At 46.2% G+C, this 20,754-nt stretch overlaps 1 protein-coding gene and 1 long non-coding RNA gene across 3 annotated transcripts in view; one reads left to right on the top strand and one right to left on the bottom strand.

Moving 5' to 3' along the window:
- Nucleotides 1-2,942: 2,942 nt before the first annotated feature.
- The window catches only part of CKMT2 (creatine kinase, mitochondrial 2), a 31,829-nt gene continuing 14,017 nt past the window's right edge, over nucleotides 2,943-20,754 (top strand). Inside the window, exons 1-2 of one of the 2 annotated variants that reach the window (XM_010386026.2) lie at nucleotides 2,943-3,097; nucleotides 19,488-19,659. In XM_010386026.2, coding sequence (XP_010384328.1) covers nucleotides 19,508-19,659 — 152 coding nt within the window. In that variant the 5' untranslated portion in view covers nucleotides 2,943-3,097; nucleotides 19,488-19,507. The remainder of the gene's footprint in view (nucleotides 3,098-19,487; nucleotides 19,660-20,754) is intronic. The other variant, XM_010386025.2, reaches the window with a different exon arrangement.
- On the bottom strand, nucleotides 7,232-13,207 carry LOC115896422. Its single transcript, XR_004056298.1, has 2 exons — nucleotides 13,124-13,207; nucleotides 7,232-12,432 (listed from the first exon to the last, which is right to left on the bottom strand). It is a non-coding gene; the product is annotated as an uncharacterized LOC115896422 (long non-coding RNA).

Here is a 20,754-nt window from a genome sequence, read left to right as displayed (position 1 = left end):
TAAGAGACAAAAGGGAGAGGTTGAGATTTATGCCCAACGAGATGAGCCATACATATACATTTAGTAGGTTATAGGATAATTTTATGAATATTTATGAGGCCCTAATGCATGCATAGTCAGTAATCATACATGTTACATACAACCCATGTTCACTTTGGGATGGAGACTTAACATTAAAATGTAGTAAAATTGGACTGTATACCTTAAAAGATGAAACACGGGGCACAAAGACACTTGGTGTGCAGTGTCTGTAAACCGGCCAGAACCAGCTGCGGTCTGCCGTCAGTTATGAGGACGGCGTGTTTTGTAAGGCTCAACACTTGTCATGGGGCAACTGCGTTGAGGGAAGGGGGGTTCGCCACGTCAGGTTGTCTGTTGAATTTGAGGAAGAAATCTTCCAGACACAGTTTTCAGGAACTGGTTTTAGTTTAATTGTAGGAAAGAAAGTCTTGAGGCAGTTATCAAGGTGGGGGAACGTTGGGTGTGACTGACCTCTTGCCTTGCCAAAGCTGTAGAATCCTGGTTTTTAATGTTTTCTGGGGTCTCTTTTACCACAATGAGTCTGTTTTGTTTTGCCTGGGGGCCTAGGGGCTTTATTTTTATTTTACATCTTCTTCATAGCAGTGAATTCCTTCAGATATATTATTTTACTTCTAAATATTACTTCTAAAGTTCAGGGAGAAAAACAATTTAGAAGAGGCCCTAAAATTCAAAGAATTTGGGGAAAGCTTTGAAATGATATGAAGGATCAACTAATCACACTTTCTTTCCAGTGCTTAGATTCTTCCTGTGACATCCCCAGCCCATATTTGATTACCTCCAGGCACAGAGAACTCACTACTACCCGGAACAGCTCAGTCCACTGCATGGCAGCTCAACGCTCCTGAATGGGCAGTGGAGACAGGAGAAGCTCCACCTAGGAGGGGCTTCTGAAATAAGACTCCTATCTACCCCTAAAATTACTGCAGTGGTTATATGGATTACTATATATGAAAATACTTTAACTTCTATGAAGTTGTGGTAACATTTAGAGCTGATGGAATTTACAGTTGCTGGACACAAGAATAGACTAAGGAAAGGGGTTCCTCCTGCCCAGTTCTGAAGTGATCAATCCAGGCTGGTGGGACACAGGAACCCAGGTTCCTTTCATCCTATTATTTGCCCATCCCACAAGGCACCATCCTTGCCTACGAGGTCAAATTTGGGGCCTGCTCTAGCCACACTCCTGCTGGACTCAGGAACAGAAAAGATAATGAGTCCAGGACATTTTCCTTTAAAGCAAATGATATGGCAGTCGCACACTTCAATTCTGTTCCTGCCCCTGTGACAGAAGCCAGCCACGGGGCAGCCTGGTGTGGCTAGAGCCCCAGAGCTTCAAAGGGAGTTGGCAATGATAAGAAGGGAACGGATGGCATGTGACAGAGATGGCATTTGAAAGATTTCCAGAAAGCCAGAATTTCTACTGTGAGTCCCTTATAGAGATTTCATCCCCATCACACCACCTTTATAATATGCTTGAAGAGGACCAGCCCCCAAAAGAAGAGTGGTACTCTCTTTTCTCAACAATGACCCAACTTTTCTTCTGACCTTACTAACATATACATTTACTCTGTAAAATATAAGGTGTTGAGGTAGGGTGAGTGGAGGGGACATTTACTATGTAAATCATACATGATTATCATACATGATTACTATGTAAATCATACATGATTACTATGTAAATCATACATGATTACTATGTAATCATAGTAAATGCTGATTAGGCAACTGGGGAGGAAAAGGAGGTTTTTGCTGTTACTGCCATCCTTTAAATCTACAATTCCATGCTCTTCAAAAGCCTTGTAATTTTCTGGATCTGGAAGCTGGGCTATTTCAGGGTCACTGGATTTATTTCACTTGGTGCCTGAACTGACTTGAAACAAGTGTGTGGAAAAGAGCTATTTTGAGAAGGAATAAACGGAGACTGCCCTGATGACGGAATATGCAAGCTGGTGGGTCTTGACTCCTTAAAGGATTACAAAATTAATTTGATTGGTTCCAATCTTTATAGAACCACCCCAATCAGGAACCTTTCCGTCCTGCCAAAAGGCCCCCTCATGTGCTCTCCCAATCAGTACCCCATGCAAAGGTAAATCCGATGATATTTTTAAACATGGGTCGTGTTTAAAAGAAATGGACACTCTGAAGGAGAAAGCACACTGGGTAGAAGGTTATTCTTGGGGCTCCACCCCCTGCTCCATCAAGTCCTTTGAGCATGAGCTAGACTCCGAGAAGTAAGAGACAGGAACCAGTTGGTCATGTCCACGTGGCCTCAGAAGCCGAGTACGTGACGGTCACCAGATGCCTAGGCAGGCTCCCTTGAAATGGCAGGGCTGCTGTCCAAAATCCTGCTGGGTCATTGCTATTTACAGGCAACCTTCCCGGCGTGCGGTGGATACCCCAAGTAGGACTATTTTTAAGCACGGCTATGGCCTGCCGTGGGTTAAGCTGATGTGGACAGAAAGTGAGATGATCTAGCCGTCTACTGCAGATGGCCTGATCTTGAACAGAAACGTGACTGTAATTGTCCCTGGATCTAGGCCCCAGACAAAGACACTGGAAAGAGGTCCCTCCAGCCCCTGGCTCAGGGCCCGGTCAGCTGCTGGAGCCAGGCAGCTTGAGATATCCTCCTCTCCGACCTTGGCTTGAGGGGTTCATCCTCCAGAGCTTACCAGGGCCCCAAGGCTTGTACACCTGAGAGAAGAGGGAAACAAATCCCCCAAAAGATACGCAATTTCACCCGCTGGGCCTTCCATTCTGAGATCCAGAGCCCTGGCAGAGGAGCCTTCAGGACCAGGCCTGGAGAGCAAGATTGGCTCCTCCTTTTACATTTCAGAGAAAGGGCAGGTGCTATAAAGAGCCAAGCGCCCAGGGGCCTGCCTTCAACGGTACAGCTGTGGGGGCCGGTGCGCCCGGAGGTCTGCGCTGGGATTGGCGAGGTCCTCTGGCCCCGCCCCGCCAGGGAGGCTTTTCCAGGCCGGCCTGGCCAGCTCGCCCTACATACACTTCTTGGCTGTGTGCGCTCAGCAGGACGTGGGAGACTCCGGCTTCAAGGTCGGTGAGTCCGTGAAACTCTGCTTTATTCTTCCAAAGAGGGGTCATGGCTAGAGCCAGTGTGAAGGGCCTTGTGGGAGTGGATACAGGGCTGTGGACCGGGACCCCGTCAGGACGCTGACTGCGAGGAGGCAATGGTGACTCGCTAAAGCCAGCAGAGCGCCCGCCCTTGGCCGAAGCGCCCCCTCCTCCCTGCACACAGGTGGGAGCAGCTCAGCACCAGGAGCAGAACAAATCAGCACGCTGCCTGCAGGGTCTCTTTTTGGTAGTGAATCAGGAATTTTTCTTGATTTGGAAAAAAAAAAAAAAAATCTAAAGGCTGTATTTTGACGCTAAGTTTGGGACAACTTTAAACTTCAAATGTCTTTCCCTTGTAATTTACAGAGTCTAATCCACTGATTTCTGGGAATGTTTTTCCCCAGCAGTCTCAGTCTCAAAAGACGTGTAAATCAGTGACTTGGGATGAACTAACTAGAAAATTAAAATTTTGAGAAGCTATTTACTAATAAGCCCAATAGCCAGGCCCAGTTTAAACTGGCAAATAGTACTGCTAGAGATTCAGTTTTGCCATCACTAACATTAATACATTGATAATGAGCCAAGTAACTATCTCCCCTCCCTGCCATCCTTACCTTTCCCACTGGAGGTTAATTTAAAAAAACAACAAAAACCTGTGGAATTGGCCCCATGTGTTGCACCTGGGCAGAGGCCCATTCTTTGCTAGCTTGCTTGCTTGGTAGTCCTGGGGTTAAAATCAGTCCTGTTCTTGTCCCTCAAGTGGTCTGCCTTCAAGTGCTCTCCTCGGAATGTGAGGAAGAGTGACATTTGACAAACAGAGCAAAACCTTTAGGTCTCCTCAGTGCTGCCCTTTAGACCTTTCAGAAAGTGTTGCCCGGCTCGTGACCCCTCACAGTGTCAGCCCAGTCAAGTGAGGGGCAGTTAGTGCCCTCAGGACAAGGTTACACTAGGTACACCAGTGCGCTGTTTCCAGAACGGCTGCTTTTCCTGTCTACGGCTCTCACATTTTCCCTGTTCTGAATTCATGTCCTTCGTCTATTCTGTCTGTCCTCTCAGGGAGGTGAGCACGGCCACAACATGCCTGAGGCTTCCTGACAGGCCCTTCCAGGAGGCTCTGGGCCTTGTTTGGCGGTGTGAGCACCTCACTTCCTCTGCATTGATAGGCACCTTCTCCAAAGACCCCAGACTTTGGAGTTAATCATGCCTGTGGGTTAAGGCACTGTCCCAGCAAAGCACAGGAGTGCCACATGCACCCCATGGACTCTGCCAACCTCATGACCAAATCACCTCATAAGGAAATGGCCCGTAGCCTGGTCGGTTTTCCTAAGGAAACTGTGGGTTGGGGGAGTGCCATACAGAATGAGGAGTCCTGGGGTTTTGGACACAGGAGGGGGACTGACTTTGCCCCTAGCTCAGAGGCCCTGGGCCTCCATCTCTGCCATAGCCTAAAGCAGGCTCCATTTGTCTTCCCAAAGGAAGCCCCGTAGAGCCCGTGTCAAGCATTCTCGGAGCTCCTGCCCACAGAGCCGGGAATCCAGCAGCAACCCATGCTGAAGGTGACTGCTGGAGGTCACACCAACCCTGCCTGGGAAGTCTCAGAGACTCCCTCCCTTGGGCGGGGAAGAAGGCAGCCCACTTCTTCACAGCAGTTAAAAGGACTAGATGGCTCCTAGCTTCCTGTTTTCTTGAAAACAATTTACCCCTTGAGGGACAAGTCTGTTAACAGTCCCATGCCTTCATTACAGGAGGCCTAGGAAAGGCCTCTGTTTTACGGAGTAGCATTCTAAATATCTCCTGCCTAGGACTGTCTATTTGCTGAGTAGAACAGTGATGCCAAGAGTGCCCATTAAGGTAGGCTGTGTACCCAGTGGTTGTGAGGTAATGTAAACCCTTTGCTGTCTTAGAACTGGGAGGGGAGAGGCATTTTCTGCTGGCCTAGGAGCCTGGCATCGTGAGAATTTGTTCAGTGTGTTCTGTGGAGCTGGTCCAAGCCCAAGGACGTCCTCTGTTTTGGGGTAGCTCTCTGGATGGAAAGATGACATGTGGTCCTCCTCCTGGCCTTCCACCTGCCCTCTGGCTGAGGAGTTCAGACACAGGGACACTGAATGGCTGGACTAGAAATAAGTCTGAGTCAGCAGAAAGGCAGACATGGTCCATCCGGGATACCCAGGAAGAGCAGGGGGCTCAGGCTGGAGGCAGTGACAGAACCCAAGGCCTCCCTTTCACATTCCAGGATGTCACAGAACCAGAGAAGACCATTAGACCAGGATCTGAACTCCCAGTATGCCTGCCTGGGACCAAGAAATGTGCAGCTTGTGGCCACTTAACAAAAGGGCTTGATGCAGCTGTCCTTGTTTTTTAGTGGGGAGGGCAGTGTAGGAACAAACAGGATATTACTGCTTTTGGTTCTGTCTGGCTGTGCTCTTGCACCTTCCCATCACCCCAAATCTCCCTGGCTTGGAGCTCGGGTATTCTGCTAATTTTAGCCTAGATGCTGTAAACAGTGTTTTTCAATTCAGGAGTCATAGCGGTTGTCCAGGTTAGGGAAACTGAGGCAGACAGCTTCTATGGGGTGAAAGCTGGAGACTACCTTCCTCCTCACACTGGCACAGCATCCCTAGCAAGGCCTGGCAGGCACATTGAGCAGCTAGGGTCAGAGTGGAGTGGGCAGAAATATCCCTGGCATTTGGGCTACTTCAGCAGGGGCCTGAGGACAGGGAAACAGAACAAGTTTATAATCTGCAACTCTGGGAGGAGTGATGTGCCCTGAGGTGACAATCCTGTGCCTAGGAGCTGCTGTGGTAAATGCAATTCTACGGTCTTCAGGGTGTGACCGAGTGGAATGACCTGTGGCACCACAGCTTTTAAGCCACAAGGGTGGGTTCCCTCCAACTGCTGGTCAGTGCAGGGCTGTATGTGAGGTGCTGGGGTCTGCAAGGAAGCTGAATCCAGGGCTAAAGACAAACCTGGATTCAAATCCCAGCTCAACTAGTGTGCTGGTACTGAAACCTGGGGCAGGTCACTTCTCTTGAGCCTCAGTTTCCCCATGCACAAAATAAAGCATACTTGGCAGGATTGTTACATAGACTGATAGTGTTTGTAAGGTCCCTTGCATAACGCATGACTCATGATAGGAGCTCATATATGTTAGTTCAAAAAGAAGAAGGTTTGACTCAGTCGGTGTACAGGGTTGGAAAGGATATTCCAGGTAAAAGAAAACACTCAAGCAAAGGCTCAGAGGTGGCAAAGTGAAGGACCTGTTCGGTGATGCCAGGAAGTCATTGGAGACACTGCCGGAGGGGTCGAGTCTGGAAGAAGAACTAGGGAGCCCAACTGGTTAAATCCATTTTGTGAACCCTGATGTTGGTTTTCAGAAGATGATCAGTAGATCTGAAAGTATGTGATAGACACCTTTGAAGTCTTGACTGCAGAGATACAAAATACAAATTGAATGAAGCCAGCTGTGGTGGAGGGCAGGTGGATCACTTGAGGTCAGGAATTCGAGACCAGCCTGGCCAACATGGCAAAATCCCATCTCTACTAAAAGTACAAAATTAGCCACATGTGGTGGCGGGCACCTGTAATCCCAGCTACTTGGGAGGCTGAGGCAGGAGAATCGCTTGAACCCGGGAGGTGGAGATTGCAGTAAGCCGAGATCGCACCACTGCACTCCAGCCTGGGTGACAGAGCAAGACTCTTTCTCAAATTAAATGAAACATTTAAATGCTAAAAATGTAAGCTAAATCAAAAAGCATTCAGAAAAGGGGCAGGCCGAGTGGTGGCTGGAGTAATCAGGTGTGGCTTCAGGGTGAGAGTAATGATGATCCCATAGCCTTAGGGTCATCAAGGGAAGGGACTCACATTTATTCAGTGCCTACTGCAGCCTGTCCCGTCCTCTTCACAACACCCCACAGGGAGACCTCATCATGCCCATGATGGGGAGGAGCCGGTGAGGCTCAGGTGGGCACCATGTAGCGTTCCTACACCTAGTGGGGCCTGGTAACATCTTGTAATCCGGGAGCTTTTTCTCACTATACATGTGAGGGCCCCACTCTTGGAGAGACTCATTCAAAAAGGTGGAGCCTAGAAATGCAAAATTTTAACACACATCAAAATTTTCTTTTTTAGGTTTTTACTTTTTTATCATAAAGGTAACACATGCTTATTTTTACACATGATATAATACAGAGTTCCATTAAGAGAAAATGAATCTGCCTTCTCCAAGTCTGTTACTCTGAAGCAACCCTTTTAGCAGTTTGATGAATATCCTTCAAAACTTTAATGTTCATACAAATATATGAAAATGTATATGTACATACATCATCGCTACAAAATTGCAACCACTCATATTCAGTTCTAAGCAAGTTTTTCTTTTCCTTTTAACCTAAAAGGGTGTCACAGATGGGCATCCAGGTAAGTGGAGGCAGTTTTAATTCCTTTAATAGCTGCAGAATATTTCACCATCTGAATGCACCTGCATTTGTTGAGTGGCAGTGCTGGGCTTCTCAACACAGATTTTATCTGTGGCAAAATCTCTTCTCTAATCCATAGCAGACCCACACATTTGTAAAATGTGATAAAGTGCAACTATTAGAAACACAGAAGAAGGCCGGGCGTGGTGGCTCACGCCTGTCATCCCAGCACTCTGGGAGGCCAAGGCGGGCAGATCACGAGGTCAGGAGATCGAGACCATCCATTTAACACGGTTAAACCCCATCTCTACTAAAAATACAAAGAATTAGCTGGGCGTGGTGGCGGGCGCCTGTAGTCCCAGATACTCGGGAGGCTAAGGCAGGAGAATGGCTGAACCCAGGAGGCAGAGCTTGCAGTGAGCAGAGATAGCACCACTGCACTCCAGCCTGGGCGACAGAGTGAGACTGTCTCAAAAAAAAAAAGGTAGAATAAACAGGCATGCAAAATGCCAGCTCAAAATTTAAAAAGTAAAATGACTATCAAAGTGCTGTAGGTGTTCTAAATGCTTACTCTCAATTCCTGTACTTACATCGTCATGAACTGCTAACAGCCCACAGACCACACTTCGGCAGCACTGGTCTGAGGTCAACCTTCCATAAGTTGAATAAAATCACTCTTCTGCGAGGAACCTTGTTGTCACGTTTCACCGCCTCCAAATTCAAGTCCCAGGTCTCACAGTTTGTTCCTTTGGCTATGGCTCCAGTGCCATCGTGCTTCAGCTCCAGCCTGTCTCGGCTCGTCCCTGCCCTGCCTCTGCCACTCATGGCTCCTGCCTCTGCACATTCTGTCCACTGTATCTGGAAAGTCCTCCCTTTATCCACCGGATGAGGTGAAGTGATAGCCCCAAAGATTTTTCACTTCCTCTAGAAAGCCCTTTCTGACCCACCAGGGAAATTTGGGTCTTCTCTCCTCTTTACTATTTTTGCTCTTGTCCTTTGCATTATAGTGGTAGGTTTTTACAGTGATCTGTCTCCCCTGCTAGGCTGTACCCTGAACTTGATAAAAGCTCCTTGAGGGCAGCCCCAGTATCTGACACACGGATTGATTCTCTAACATGTGTTGAGCAGATGGAGGGATGGATGGTTGGATGGATGGACAAACAGATGGATGAAAGAGCTTCCAGGCTTAGCTCTCAGGATGTAACGTCATCTTTGCTGTACACAGGCCATGAACTTGGTGGTTGGCCTTGCCATGTTCAAATCCATCCCTGGTAGAACAGGTGTTCTGTTCTAGATTCTAGAATCTGTCAGGATTGTCCTGAACCATGGTTTTCCTTGAGGCCCTCTAGGGTAGGTGGCCACCACAAATTCCAGGCACACTCAGTCCTAGCTTAATTCAACTCTCCAAATTTCAGCGGAATTATCTTTCACAGAGTCCCTCAGAGGCAAATTTGTATTAGTGACAGTGGCCCAGGATGCTGTGTCCTCATCCTTAAGAATCTGGACTAGAACAGGGGACACATTTAGTCCTTTATTTTTTTTCAGCAGCATTCAAGGGTAGGCTAAGTCTGCTGTGGGCTGAGGGCAATGGCCATTTCCCCAGCTGGAAGATGCCTGGAAAGCAGCTGTTGGGAGGGAGGAGTGGGGGCACACGGCATCCATAGTCCTCCACTGATGCACATGGGTGTGCAAGGGTCTATTCGTTGTTTCCATTGGAATCCTGTGCAGTGTGTGACCTGGTCCCAGTCCCAAGGTGGGTGGAGGCATGCAATACAATGCTTTGGTATGGTTAAGACCTGACAAGGCTCCTCAAACATTGTTGAATGGTCTGTCCCATAGCCGACCATGCCCTCCCAGGACCCCCCAACAGGCTCTGGCTCCCCAAGTAGACCACAAATCACACACAATTTCTAGTTGCCCAGCAGAGGGCCCTGGTTGAGTGTGGACTATGACTGCTGGCCAGAATCCCAGCACCGCCACTCACAAACTGTGTGGTCCTGGGTGAGTTGTTTTGCCTTTCTCTCCCTGCATCTGCTCACTTGTAAAATGGGAATAACACGAGCATCTACTTCCTGGGTCCGTAGTGAGGATTAAATGGGGTAATACTCATAAAACTAATAGAACCCAGTGCTCAGCACATAGGGTTTTTCCTCAAAGGACTGGAAAAGCTGCCATACAGTAGGTAAATAGTCATCAGATGAATAAGTAGACAAATACTATCTCTACCCCCTCCTCGCCCCCTCTTTCCCCTCCCTCCAATGCTGCCCATCATGGCTTCTCCCTACCTGAAGCATATCAGTATCATTCACTCACTTGCCCTTGACTCACATGACCCACTGATCGCCTGGAACTCTGTGGTGAGTGGTGTTCTGCGAAGGAAGGCCCCAAGGGCCATCTCCTGGTTCTGCTTCCCCTCAGTGCTGCCTGGAATGACACCTATGTGCTGTGGGCATTTTGGCCCCATACTTAGCCTCCCCTCGGCATTCGCCTGTGGAAACCCTGCTTGAGGGAAAACACTCAGCATTCCTGAGAGATCAGGGAGAATCTGAGGCAGCTGGAACTCTCTGGCAGCTCCATGCCTTGGGAGACAAAGGGGTTGACCCCATCTAGACATGCTGTAATATTTGTATGGTAAACCCTTGTGAGTGAAAGGATCTTTATTTAAATGAGTGCCTGATGCAGAACATGCGATACATGTGATTTCCCTTTAGCTGTGTGACCTTGGGCTGTTAGTTAAAGTCTCTGTTTTTGAGTTCCCTCCTCTGTGACATGGGATACTTGCTTCTTGGGATTGTTTTGAAAAAAGTACCTTGCCCTTGAAAGTATTCTGATTTTGTTTTCTCCCCTTATTGAGATATGAAAAATGTTATAATAGTTATCCAGTAAAATGGGTGCTTTGGCAAGTGGTGGGATCCCCAGCACTGCTGGTATTTGAGAGCCTAGGGAAAGGGATGCCTGAATTTCAGCTGAGGTAAATAACCTCTAAAGTCTCTCAGGCTCCTGACATTCATTCACTCACTCACCAGACATTTAATGATAACCTATCATGTGTGGGCCAGCGTGCTTTGAGAACCAAGAGAAACTGTGGCCCAGTTCTACATTCACTGGGTCTTGTCCCTCTGAAGTATAGAGTGGACCCAGTGATTGTCCCTTGTCCCTTTGATGCGTGGAATTCCCAGTGATTGTCCACCCGACTAGAGCCTTGCTAAGCTTCATACACTGTGCCCTCCAGCACGTGGAGGGAGGAAACCAATTCATGCTCCTCATGAATTCCAGAATGTTACCCCCACAAGCCCATGCAAAAAGCGGAAGAGCTTCCTCCTTCCTTTTACTTAGAGCATTTCCTTTACAAAACTTGTAAATTATTTTGCTGCCCTTTTGAAATGTATATAAATCTTTTAAAAAGCGAAGTAAGTCTCCAGTCGATTTTACAACCTAGGACTCTTTTTCCTGCAAGGGTCTGGAAGCCATCTCTTTGAAAATGTAGACATCAAGGAAGATAGCTCTCTACCTCCCACTGTCAGTGCGAGGGCAGTGGGTAGTAGTTTCATTGAAGCACCTGGCTCCAAGTTGTAAAACTACCTGCTGTCCTAGAGACCTTCAGTTTCATTTTTCCTTTTGAGAAAGGCAATTAGCGAACACAAATGGCCACCCCAATTACCAGGTGAATTTAGGAGGAATTATGCTTGACAAATGGTGCTGTCATGTCCTCTTACTTGAGTTAGAGAACATGTATGTAATGAATGGGTCCTATTTGCTTGCTTATATAAAAGGGTGGGATGTCTTTCTGTCTTTGCAATCTCCTTAGCAGAATGCTAAAGATACGCATCACTAGTTTCATGTTTATTCAATAATAAACATTTTTTTCTCTCCTATATTTTATGGAGAGGAAATTCTGGGGTGGTAGGAAATTTAAATTGTTTCCCCAACACCCAGCACTTGCTCGTCATCTGAGTTCCTTCCCTATCTGCCTGCTCAGTCAGAACCCCTTAAAAAAAAAAAAAAGAAAACAGAAGGACATGCACATTTATGCCTTGTACTCTGCTGGCTTTCATCTGTTATCTCTGGAGTAGTCTCTGCTGTGTCACACACGGACATCTCTGAGGATGGGCACAACGAGCTCCCAGGGTTCAGACAGCCTGTCATGGTCAAAATGTCAGGAGCCTGCACTGGGTCACTCTAATTTGCAGATATCAGAAAACAAAGCAGTTACATGCTCAAAACCAGACTTGTCAGTCTCACCTGGTGGCTTTTATTGATAGGATTTCAAAATCCATGTCTGAAAGAAATGTATGTCACATCATATAAGCAGATTTCGTTCAAAAGTTTGTGGGGTTTGTGAGCCAAAGATGTATTCATTTCCTGCGTTTGAAGTACTCTTTGATGACATCCTTGGCGTGTGACTCCTTGCCATAGTCCTTAACTACTACACAACTACAACCAACCACTTTACAGGGTTTCCCCTCTCTGTCAATTCTGCAGAGGCCGCCGACTCATTCCCCTAGTTTCTTGTTGTCATCAACCTTAATTAGGTTGACTTGGTGTTCAGCACAAAGGGCCTCGACCCAGCTTGACATACATAGGCTCATCAGAGTTGGATGCAAGTACACAAAGAAGGGGTTGGTTCTGGTCACCCAGCATGCCAAAAAAGCCAAACATTGATGCTGGGATTTGTAGTGAGAAAAAGGCGTTTATTGCCGGGTGCCAAGCAAGAATGGGTACCTAGCACTTAACACCTGAGCTCCCTGCTAGCTTATAAGCAAGGGTTTTTAAAGCAGGAGTGAGGGGGTATCCATAATGAGTTAAGAGCTAGGGAATTTCTGGAACTTCCTTATCTATTTTTTGGTTTCAGTCTTTCTGAGGTCTATGACAGTGGTCAGCATTTTCCATCTGGTGTGGGAATTGGTTTCTGAAAAGCAATGCAAGGGCATATGTCAAGATGCTGTCTTTAGTTTCTACAGGGAATCAAACATTTTGTGACTCTGACTTGGGGTGGCTTTTAAGTTATTATCTTCTTGTTTAGCAGGTTATTCGTTAACTTCCCTAATTGCTGGTTGTAGGACCAGCTAGGTACCTGGAACTTCCCTTAAAGGGACTGAGAATGTTGCCTTGATTTCTATGCTTGGCAGATGTGGGTAAGGGGAGGGACCCAGCATGGCCTCTGTGTTCTTGAAATGAGTAACTGCTATCTATGTGGGCGTTTCTACCTGTCTGCCTTGATCTGAGCAGTTCGACAGTCTGATGCTGCTGGAGGTCTTAGCCTGGTTCTAAGACAAAGTAAAATCAGACGCAGATGTCATCTGCCTGGCATTTCCAGAAAGAGCTCTCAGACTGCCTCGAAAACATGTTGGAGCTTCTACACTACATATGCTACAGTTACATGAAACGAGGCAACTCTCTTATTAGGCTCTGCCCAAAGGAATTTCAATTTTGAAGACAAAATTGTGGGTAAGAGAATTCCTCTTCCCCGAGTGGACGAGTATACCATAGCAGGTTCCCAAAGGGCGCCACTGTGATGATACATGAGGGTATCAGTGGCTTGTCTTCAAACCTCTCACTGCCCTTCCTCCTCTACCCACTGGCTCCATCAAGGCACATACCTGAAAGGCGTTCCTTTATCACAGTGCTACACAGCAGGACCGAGCCATTGTTCCTCCGTCAGGATTCCTTTGTGTGGGCATGCATCCCCCTCACTATTTTTTTTTTTTTTTAGAGACAGTCTTACTCCGTTGCCCAAGCTGTAGTGCAGAGGCACAATCTCTGCTCACTGCAGCCTCCGCTTTCTGGGTTTAAGTAATTCTCCTGCGTCAGCCTCCCAAGTAGCTGGGATTACAGGTGCCCACCACCACGTCCAGCTAATTTTTGTTTTTTAGTAGAGATGGGGTTTCGCCATGTTGGCCAGGAATCCTGGCTTTAGATCAAGGAGTCAAATGCCTGGTACAGCATCTGTGACGTCAACACATGATGGAGGTCCAAAGTACGCCTGTGTTGAGGTTTTTTGGCAGCTGCCGCAGGCTTTGACAGCTGGGGCAGGGCAGAACCCCTTGTCAAGATCCAGAAAGTGGGGTAGAAAGAGGGGGTAGCCACCTCCCAGAAGTGTGAGGTGGGACAGCGGAGCTTGCTGGCCATGTGGAAAGAACATGAGAGGTGGAGTCAGATAGGTGTGCATTCAAATTCTCTGTCACTCCCTAGCAGCATAAGCCTGGACAAGTCATTTAACTTCACAGATAGTAGATATCACTTACACCTTCTCTGAATCTGGCTTCATCTGGAAAACAGGGACAATAGCATACAATGTGCCTGGTATAGCAGGTACCCAAAGGTTCCCTCTCTCCTTTCCTCCTTGTAATGCAAATATTACTCATTTGGGTGGAGATGTACATTGAAGGCCTGAGAGAGCAGCTACATCTGAGGTTGTCTGGGTGTTGAAGAGAATGTGGGGAAATTCTTAGGGCACGATGTCATCACTAGGTATAGCAGTCTCTGTGGTGGTGCTGAGCAGAAATGGGGACCGATGGCCAGGCCTTCACTATAAGTCTTACAAAGACTTTGAAAGAGTCCCAGGAGCCAGCGGGATGGGAAAGCTGAGATGGGGCAGCAGGGGATCAGGCAGAGAGCGCAGCAGGGCCAGAGCTGTGAAGAGTCCCAGCAGCTGTGGTGCAAGGGGCCTGGGGCCACCATACAGATCATCCACATCTGCCAGCAACACTGCCCTCCAACTGCTCCCCAACCAGTGGGCCCCAATACCTAAGGCTCTCACCACCCAACCAACTGTAGACCAGAAATCTCAGGCATCCCTGATTTTATCTTTCATTTCCAAACCATTAGCAAGACCTGTCAGTTCTGCCCCAGAATAGACTGCAAATACATTCTCTTCCTCATCCTCGCTGACTCACCTGGGTCTCAGCACCTCATCTCTCACCAGGACCACCTCTAGGGCCTCTGACTGCTCTCTCTGCTTGCATTCTGCACATGTCCCTCTAAACTATTCTCCACTGGCAGCCAGAGCTGCCCCTGTAACTCATAAAATGAGCTCAGCTCATCTCCTGCTTGCAAGCAGGGATAAAATCCAGACTCCTTAGGGTGGTCTCAAGGTCTGCACACCTGGCTCCCTTCCACCCCACCCCTCCATCCTTCCTGAAGCCCACTGTGATTTGCTCCCTGTGCTTCAGCCCACTGACCTCCTTTCTGTCCTGGGGCGAGTCCAGATCTGTCCAGCTTTAAGGCTTTGCTGTTCTATTCTCTGCCCCTGCCTAGCCTATTTAAAAGTAGATATCACTTACACTTTCTCGGAATAATATGCTGCTTATTCCCTTGTTTGCACTCATCCCCACCTATGATTTTGTTTTCTTGTTTCTTAACCGTCTGCCACAAATGAATTAGAAGCCCCCACAGGAGAGAACTGTTTCTTTTGCTCACTTTCATATCATTGTTGCCTAGTGCAATGCCTGACACTTAGTAGGCTCTCAGTAAAGAGTTCCTTGATGGATGAATTCCATGCCTCCTACTGGGGCTAGAAGCCAATCCCAGGCTGTAACTCATCTAAGACTTTCTGGGATCCCTGTGAGAAAGGGCACAGTGGCAGATGTAAGGCCGGAAAACAGGGCCAATTAGAGTGGAGGGGATGGTGGGAAGAAACACAGGCAGCAGCGAAGTTGAGAAGCCAGGTTCCCTAAGCCTTGTGAGATCTAGCAGCCAGCGTTCCCTGGGAGAAGGGTCCTTGTGGACCCGTACCTGCCAGGATTGAAGTGTGGTCCTCTCACCGAACTGCTCACCATATGCTGACAGAAAAGGTGGATCAGCCAGCAAGGACCAACTGCAAAAATGAGTATTTGGGGAAAACATATGTGTTTCCTACAAGCTGTATGTGAGATGCTCCTGCTGTTTCCGATCCCCTCTGGCTACAGAAGTGGAGCCCACAGTGAGGGTGTCTGAATGCTTGAGCTTCTATCCCAGGGAGAAACATCCTGGCTGCTCTGGTTCCTCATCTTCTCTTCCTAGTGGTCTCTGAACAGAACAGTTCAGTACGTTATGATAATGCTCAGAACATGGAGGGAATTGAAAACATTAAAAAAGCTTTGCAATGAGCCTGAGATTTCTTTTTGTTCCAAACTCTTGTCCTAATGGTTTCACAAGATATACTGACTTATAAAACCATGTTTGGAAGCTAGGCAAAACCAAATACTACCTGCTTCGGTAGACACAAATTACCCCTTACAAACAAACATCTTCCCAGCTTTACTTATGTCACATGTTATCATGTGTGCAAATAACAAGCCTCTTCTGAGTGGGGGTTACAGCTGCAGAGAATGCTTATGTAACATTTGGGGCCTGCCAGGTAACAGGGAAATGTGTAAGACAAAGCAATGTTCTGACTGCACAGCTTTTTAAAGACTAACTTTTAACATGCAAGAGAGATTTAGTTTAATCATGAAGAAAAGTGATTTCATGGCAAGACATGATTCTGGGTCTTTGGAGAGCATGGAACAGCCACTGCCAGATCACCAGCCTGTTCAGTGAGACCTTTGTTTCACTTTCACAAACATGGTTACTAATTAAGGTCTTAATAGTGAAATTCAATACCTCTTTGTGTCCTGGCGAGAAAAACAGTCAAGGAAGCAGGAATTCTTTGCTTCACCAAAACTTGGAGTCTGTATCAATTCTCTTCAAGGAATCAAAGCAAGGATACCGAGGAATTTTAGTTCCAAGATTGCTTTGTTAGCTACGACCAAAGCTTCCCTAGGATTATCCACACGAATCATCCTTTGTTGCTCAGACATTAGGGCGGTATTGGAACTCAGAATAAATTAATAATAAATTCTAACTTAATTAGAATAAATTAGTTCCTTCCAGGAACTAAAATATGGATATGATGACACTTCAAGCATTAATATTTTGAGCCCGATACCTACTCACACATCACCTTTGCAGGGAGGAAGACCTCCAGTGGTCACAGGGCTATACATGGAGACCATTCACTCCCCTTCCTCTTGGCTCTGCTTCCTAAGATTTATCGTCACAAACAGACTCTGACTTGAACACATCAGTGGACAGGCAATTTAAGGAACGAAAAATAGAGACCAAAACATTTGGGTCATCCCTGGTCAATCCCAGAAAGAAACATACTTCCTGTTAGCTTAGGAAGACCATGTCTGGCTTATGTTTAGGCCCATACTGCCTGGAAAGAATCTGGGCAAAGCTGCTTTCACTTTGGTGAGTTCTACAGTAAACCTCTAGAGTGACAGCATTGCCTCCCTCTAGTTAGAAAGTGGATTTGAGGGTGTGATGGCAGATAAGATAGCCCAAAAAGATGTATGCTAGTGTTGCCTGCTGTAGGCAAGGACCAGGAAGCACTGGTGCAGCTCACTGAAGAGCCATTATCTATTCTTGGAGGGATACTGACATGAGGACCTGAACTCTAGTACAGGAGCAAATAAGTTTACATGATGCGATTGAATGCTGGTCTTTACCAGTCCCCAGGACAACTTCAAGAAATGACCAATTTATCTTGTGTGCTCTTAGTAACTTACTTTAGAATTGAAATTGGCTTTAGAATTGAAAGAATTGTTTGCAGATACTAGCATGGAAGAGGAACTAATAATCTGATTTCCTGGGCTATCCTGTAACCTATATACTGTAACCCCTACTCAGAAGAGACTTGATTTGTTATTTGCACACATAAACATTCTTAAATGTTTTTAAGGTCTTTGATGCTTTTAGTTGGGACATTCAGGTTTAGCAGAGACTTCCAAATGAAGGTTCTATTAGGAGTTGTTGTTTATCCTTCACTGGATGGCCCAGGTTTTCAGCTATAGCCTTACACATCACCAAGTTCTTTGAAGCAATCAATCCATCTAAGCTTGGAGCATCTTGCAGCTGAGTCTTGGGAGCCTTCCAAATGTTAGGGAAATCCATACTCTTTTATTTATTTATTTATTTATTGAGGCAGTTTCGCTCTGTCATCCAGGCTGGATTGCAGTGGTACAATCTCAGATCACTGCAACCTCCACCTCCTGGGTTCAAGCCACGGAGGCTTGAACAAGGAGGATTGATTGAACACGGAGGCTCAATCAAGTCATGATTCTCATGCCTTAGCCTTCTGAGTAGCTGAGACTACAGGTGCATGCCACCACACTCAGCTAACTTTTTGTATTTTTAGTAGAGACAAGGTTTTGCTGTCTCTACTAAAAGACAGCAAACAATGTTGGCCAGGCTGGTCTCAAACTCCTGGCCTCAAGTGCTCTGCCCACCTTTGCCTCCCAGTGCTGGGATTACATGTATGAGCCACCGTCCTGGGCCCACACAGTATTTGGGCATCATGGAGATCAAATAGAGAGTACTGAGAACTACCTGCTCTTTTGTTTTCTACTCAAAGAGCCACGTAACACAGCTCCCTGCTTGGGGCTAACTGGCCCTTCTAATGTCTGTGCATGTTTATCCTTTTTCATTTGTTGGTAGTTCAGTATTTGTATTATAAATATATAAATACTTATTTACATTTATATGTGTTTTCTCCATTTTTTGCAATTTCAGGCTCTCTCCTTATGCTATCATTTCCTTTCTTTCTGAAGCATATAGTTTAGTAATTCCTTTGTTATTGATCTATTTTTTATCAATTTTTTTTACGCTCATTTTTGAAAAAATGGTTAGACTAGTTCCCCAGTTCTAGGTTGACAGTTATTGCTTCTAAAAATATTATTTACCTGGGCTATTATCAAAAAATCAGCTCGTTTGTCATTTCTTTGTAGGTAAACTGTCTTTTCTGACTGCTTTTCACGTCTTTGTCACCGATATTCTGCAGTTTCATTATCTGTCTAGGTGTCAATGTCTTTTTTGTTTGCTTAGATTATGTTATACCTCTTGAATCATGGATTCTTTTATCAGTTTTAAAAATGTCTCTCAGCCATTCCTCTTCAAATCTGACTTCTCTGTTTTCTCTATTCTCTCTTTCTGGGACTTCACTTTGATGTGTATTTGAGCTTGACATTCTATCCGTCATATCATTCTATCCGTCATATCTCTTAATCTACATCTATTTTCCATTTTCTCATTTCTCTGCGCTACATTCTGAGTAATTTCTTAAGATATATCTTCCAGTTCATTCTATGTTCAGCTGCATCATAATGAGTGGTGCAATTTGGTTCTTTCAAATCAACTTGGTCATTCTTAACAGTCTCTTGTTGCTTGCTCATAACTATGATTCCACACTTTAAACATTCAATATAGGGCTTACTGATATTATTGTCTGACAGTTCCAGCATCTTCAGTCATTAGCAGTCTACATCTGCTATTTCTTCTGTTGACTCTCATTCATTATACCTCCTTGTGTTTGGTGATCTTTGGGAGTTCATTGTTTCATCTTAATCTGTAGGAATCCAGGGCCTAAACTGAGTATAATTTCCTCAGAGAGCTTTTAGACTTGCTTCAGGCAGGAGCCAGAAGTTGAGGTCTGCTGACTTTGTGCCACTTCAGCCTCTTTCAAAGGTCCTACTTCAGTGGGGGAATCCCAGTGTCAGCCCCTATTCCAGGGTGGTCCTCAGAAATTTCTCCTACCTTTCAGAAGTCCAGAAATCCATCCTGTTCAGGGTCTAGTTATGATGCAGTGGCGAAGTTCAAAAGAGCACCTGGTCTGTCAAATAGCTGGAAGAAGACATCCTCTGCTGTTATTTTTTATCATATTAACAGAAGACATGACGTTAAGGAAGTTTAGACATTAATGTCTAAAACTACCCAAATTTTCCCAAGCAATATGAAAAAGCAAAGCAAGAAATAGAAAACACACACACACATACACACACAGACAGAGAGAGAAGGGGAGAGAGAGAGAGAGAGAGAGAGAGAGAGAGAGAGAGAGAAACCAGAAAGAGAGGCTATGGCTCCTGCGGTTCTCTTGCCTGTTGACCTCTATGCTGTGGCTCAGGGTCATCCTATGCAGCTATCTAATCCAGTTTCTTTGCTTTCCAGACACTTATTCAAGAAGAAAGATGGCCAGTATCTTTTCTAAGTTGCTAACTGGCCGCAATGCTTCTCTGCTGTTTGTTACCATGGGCACCAGTGCCCTGACCACCGGGTACCTGCTGAACCGGCAGAAAGTGTGTGCTGAGATCCGGGAGCAGCCCAGGTTATTCCCTCCAAGGTAAAGGCTCCTGACTTTAAAATAACTTCAGGCTGGGTGCGGTGGCTCACGCATGTAATCCTAGCACTTTGGGAGGCCGGATCAAGAGGTCAAGAGATTGAGACCATCCTGGCCAAGATGGTGAAACCCCATCTCTACTAAAAATACAAAAAAATTAGCTGGGTGTAGTGGCACACGCCTGTAGTCCCAGCTACTCGGGAGCCTGAGACAGGAGAAGCGCTTGAACCTGGGAGGCGGAGGTTGTAGTGAGCCGAGATAGCACCACTGCGCTCCAACCTGGTGACAGAGCAAGATTCCATCTCAAACAAAACAAACACAAACACAGAAAAGCTTCAAAGACCAGCAAGAAATATGCCTTCCCCTGCTGGAAACTGTTAGCAAGGGTCCTTTTTGCTTTTGAGGAAGACTAAAATGGAAAATCATTATGAGGCTCGTTAAACCAGTGACCTGTGGTGTATACAAAGAAGTGTAGCGTCCTCATTCTTGCTTAGAGCTTGCAGTCCAGTTGAATAGTAATAATGGGGATAGTTAACATTTGTGGAGCACTTTCATGTATGACCAGCACTTTACATGGAGTATCTTATTCATCTTAGGATCCTTTGGTGATGAAATGAAGGCCTAGAAAAATTAAACAGTGCCCAAGTTCACATAGCTAGTGCAGCCAAATGCAAATCCAGGCCCCCCAATTCCAGACCCATGCCTCTCTCACTGCTCTACCTCCTTCTGGAAAAAAGGGATATCGTAGTACTGACTGTAAGTGTCAGCTCTAAAGGACATTGCAGATGGAAAGTGGAGGAGTGGCATGAGAGAGATGAAAATAGACGTGTTTTCTCAGCCCTTGGAACCCTGCCATGGATGAGATAGTGTGTGCTGAGCAGAGTCTGAGTGGCATGCAGAATTCCACATTGGCAGGTATGGATGAGAGATGAGGAAAACCACTGAGGTGTCTCTTAGAGACATTTACTGTCTCTTATGGAAATCAGGATCTCTGAGGGAATCGCCAGCAACCACCATGTACCTGGGGAATTCCTGAGGTGACGTGACCTGTGTTTAAGGCTGTGGTGGTCCTGAATCTCCTATTCCTCAATCAGTACA

The sequence above is a fragment of the Rhinopithecus roxellana genome, chromosome 3, assembly GCF_007565055.1.
Source record: "Rhinopithecus roxellana isolate Shanxi Qingling chromosome 3, ASM756505v1, whole genome shotgun sequence".
NCBI classification, from domain to species: domain Eukaryota; kingdom Metazoa; phylum Chordata; class Mammalia; order Primates; family Cercopithecidae; genus Rhinopithecus; species Rhinopithecus roxellana.
Note: the sequence above shows the minus strand (reverse complement) of the source record. Positions and strands in the feature narration are given on the sequence as shown.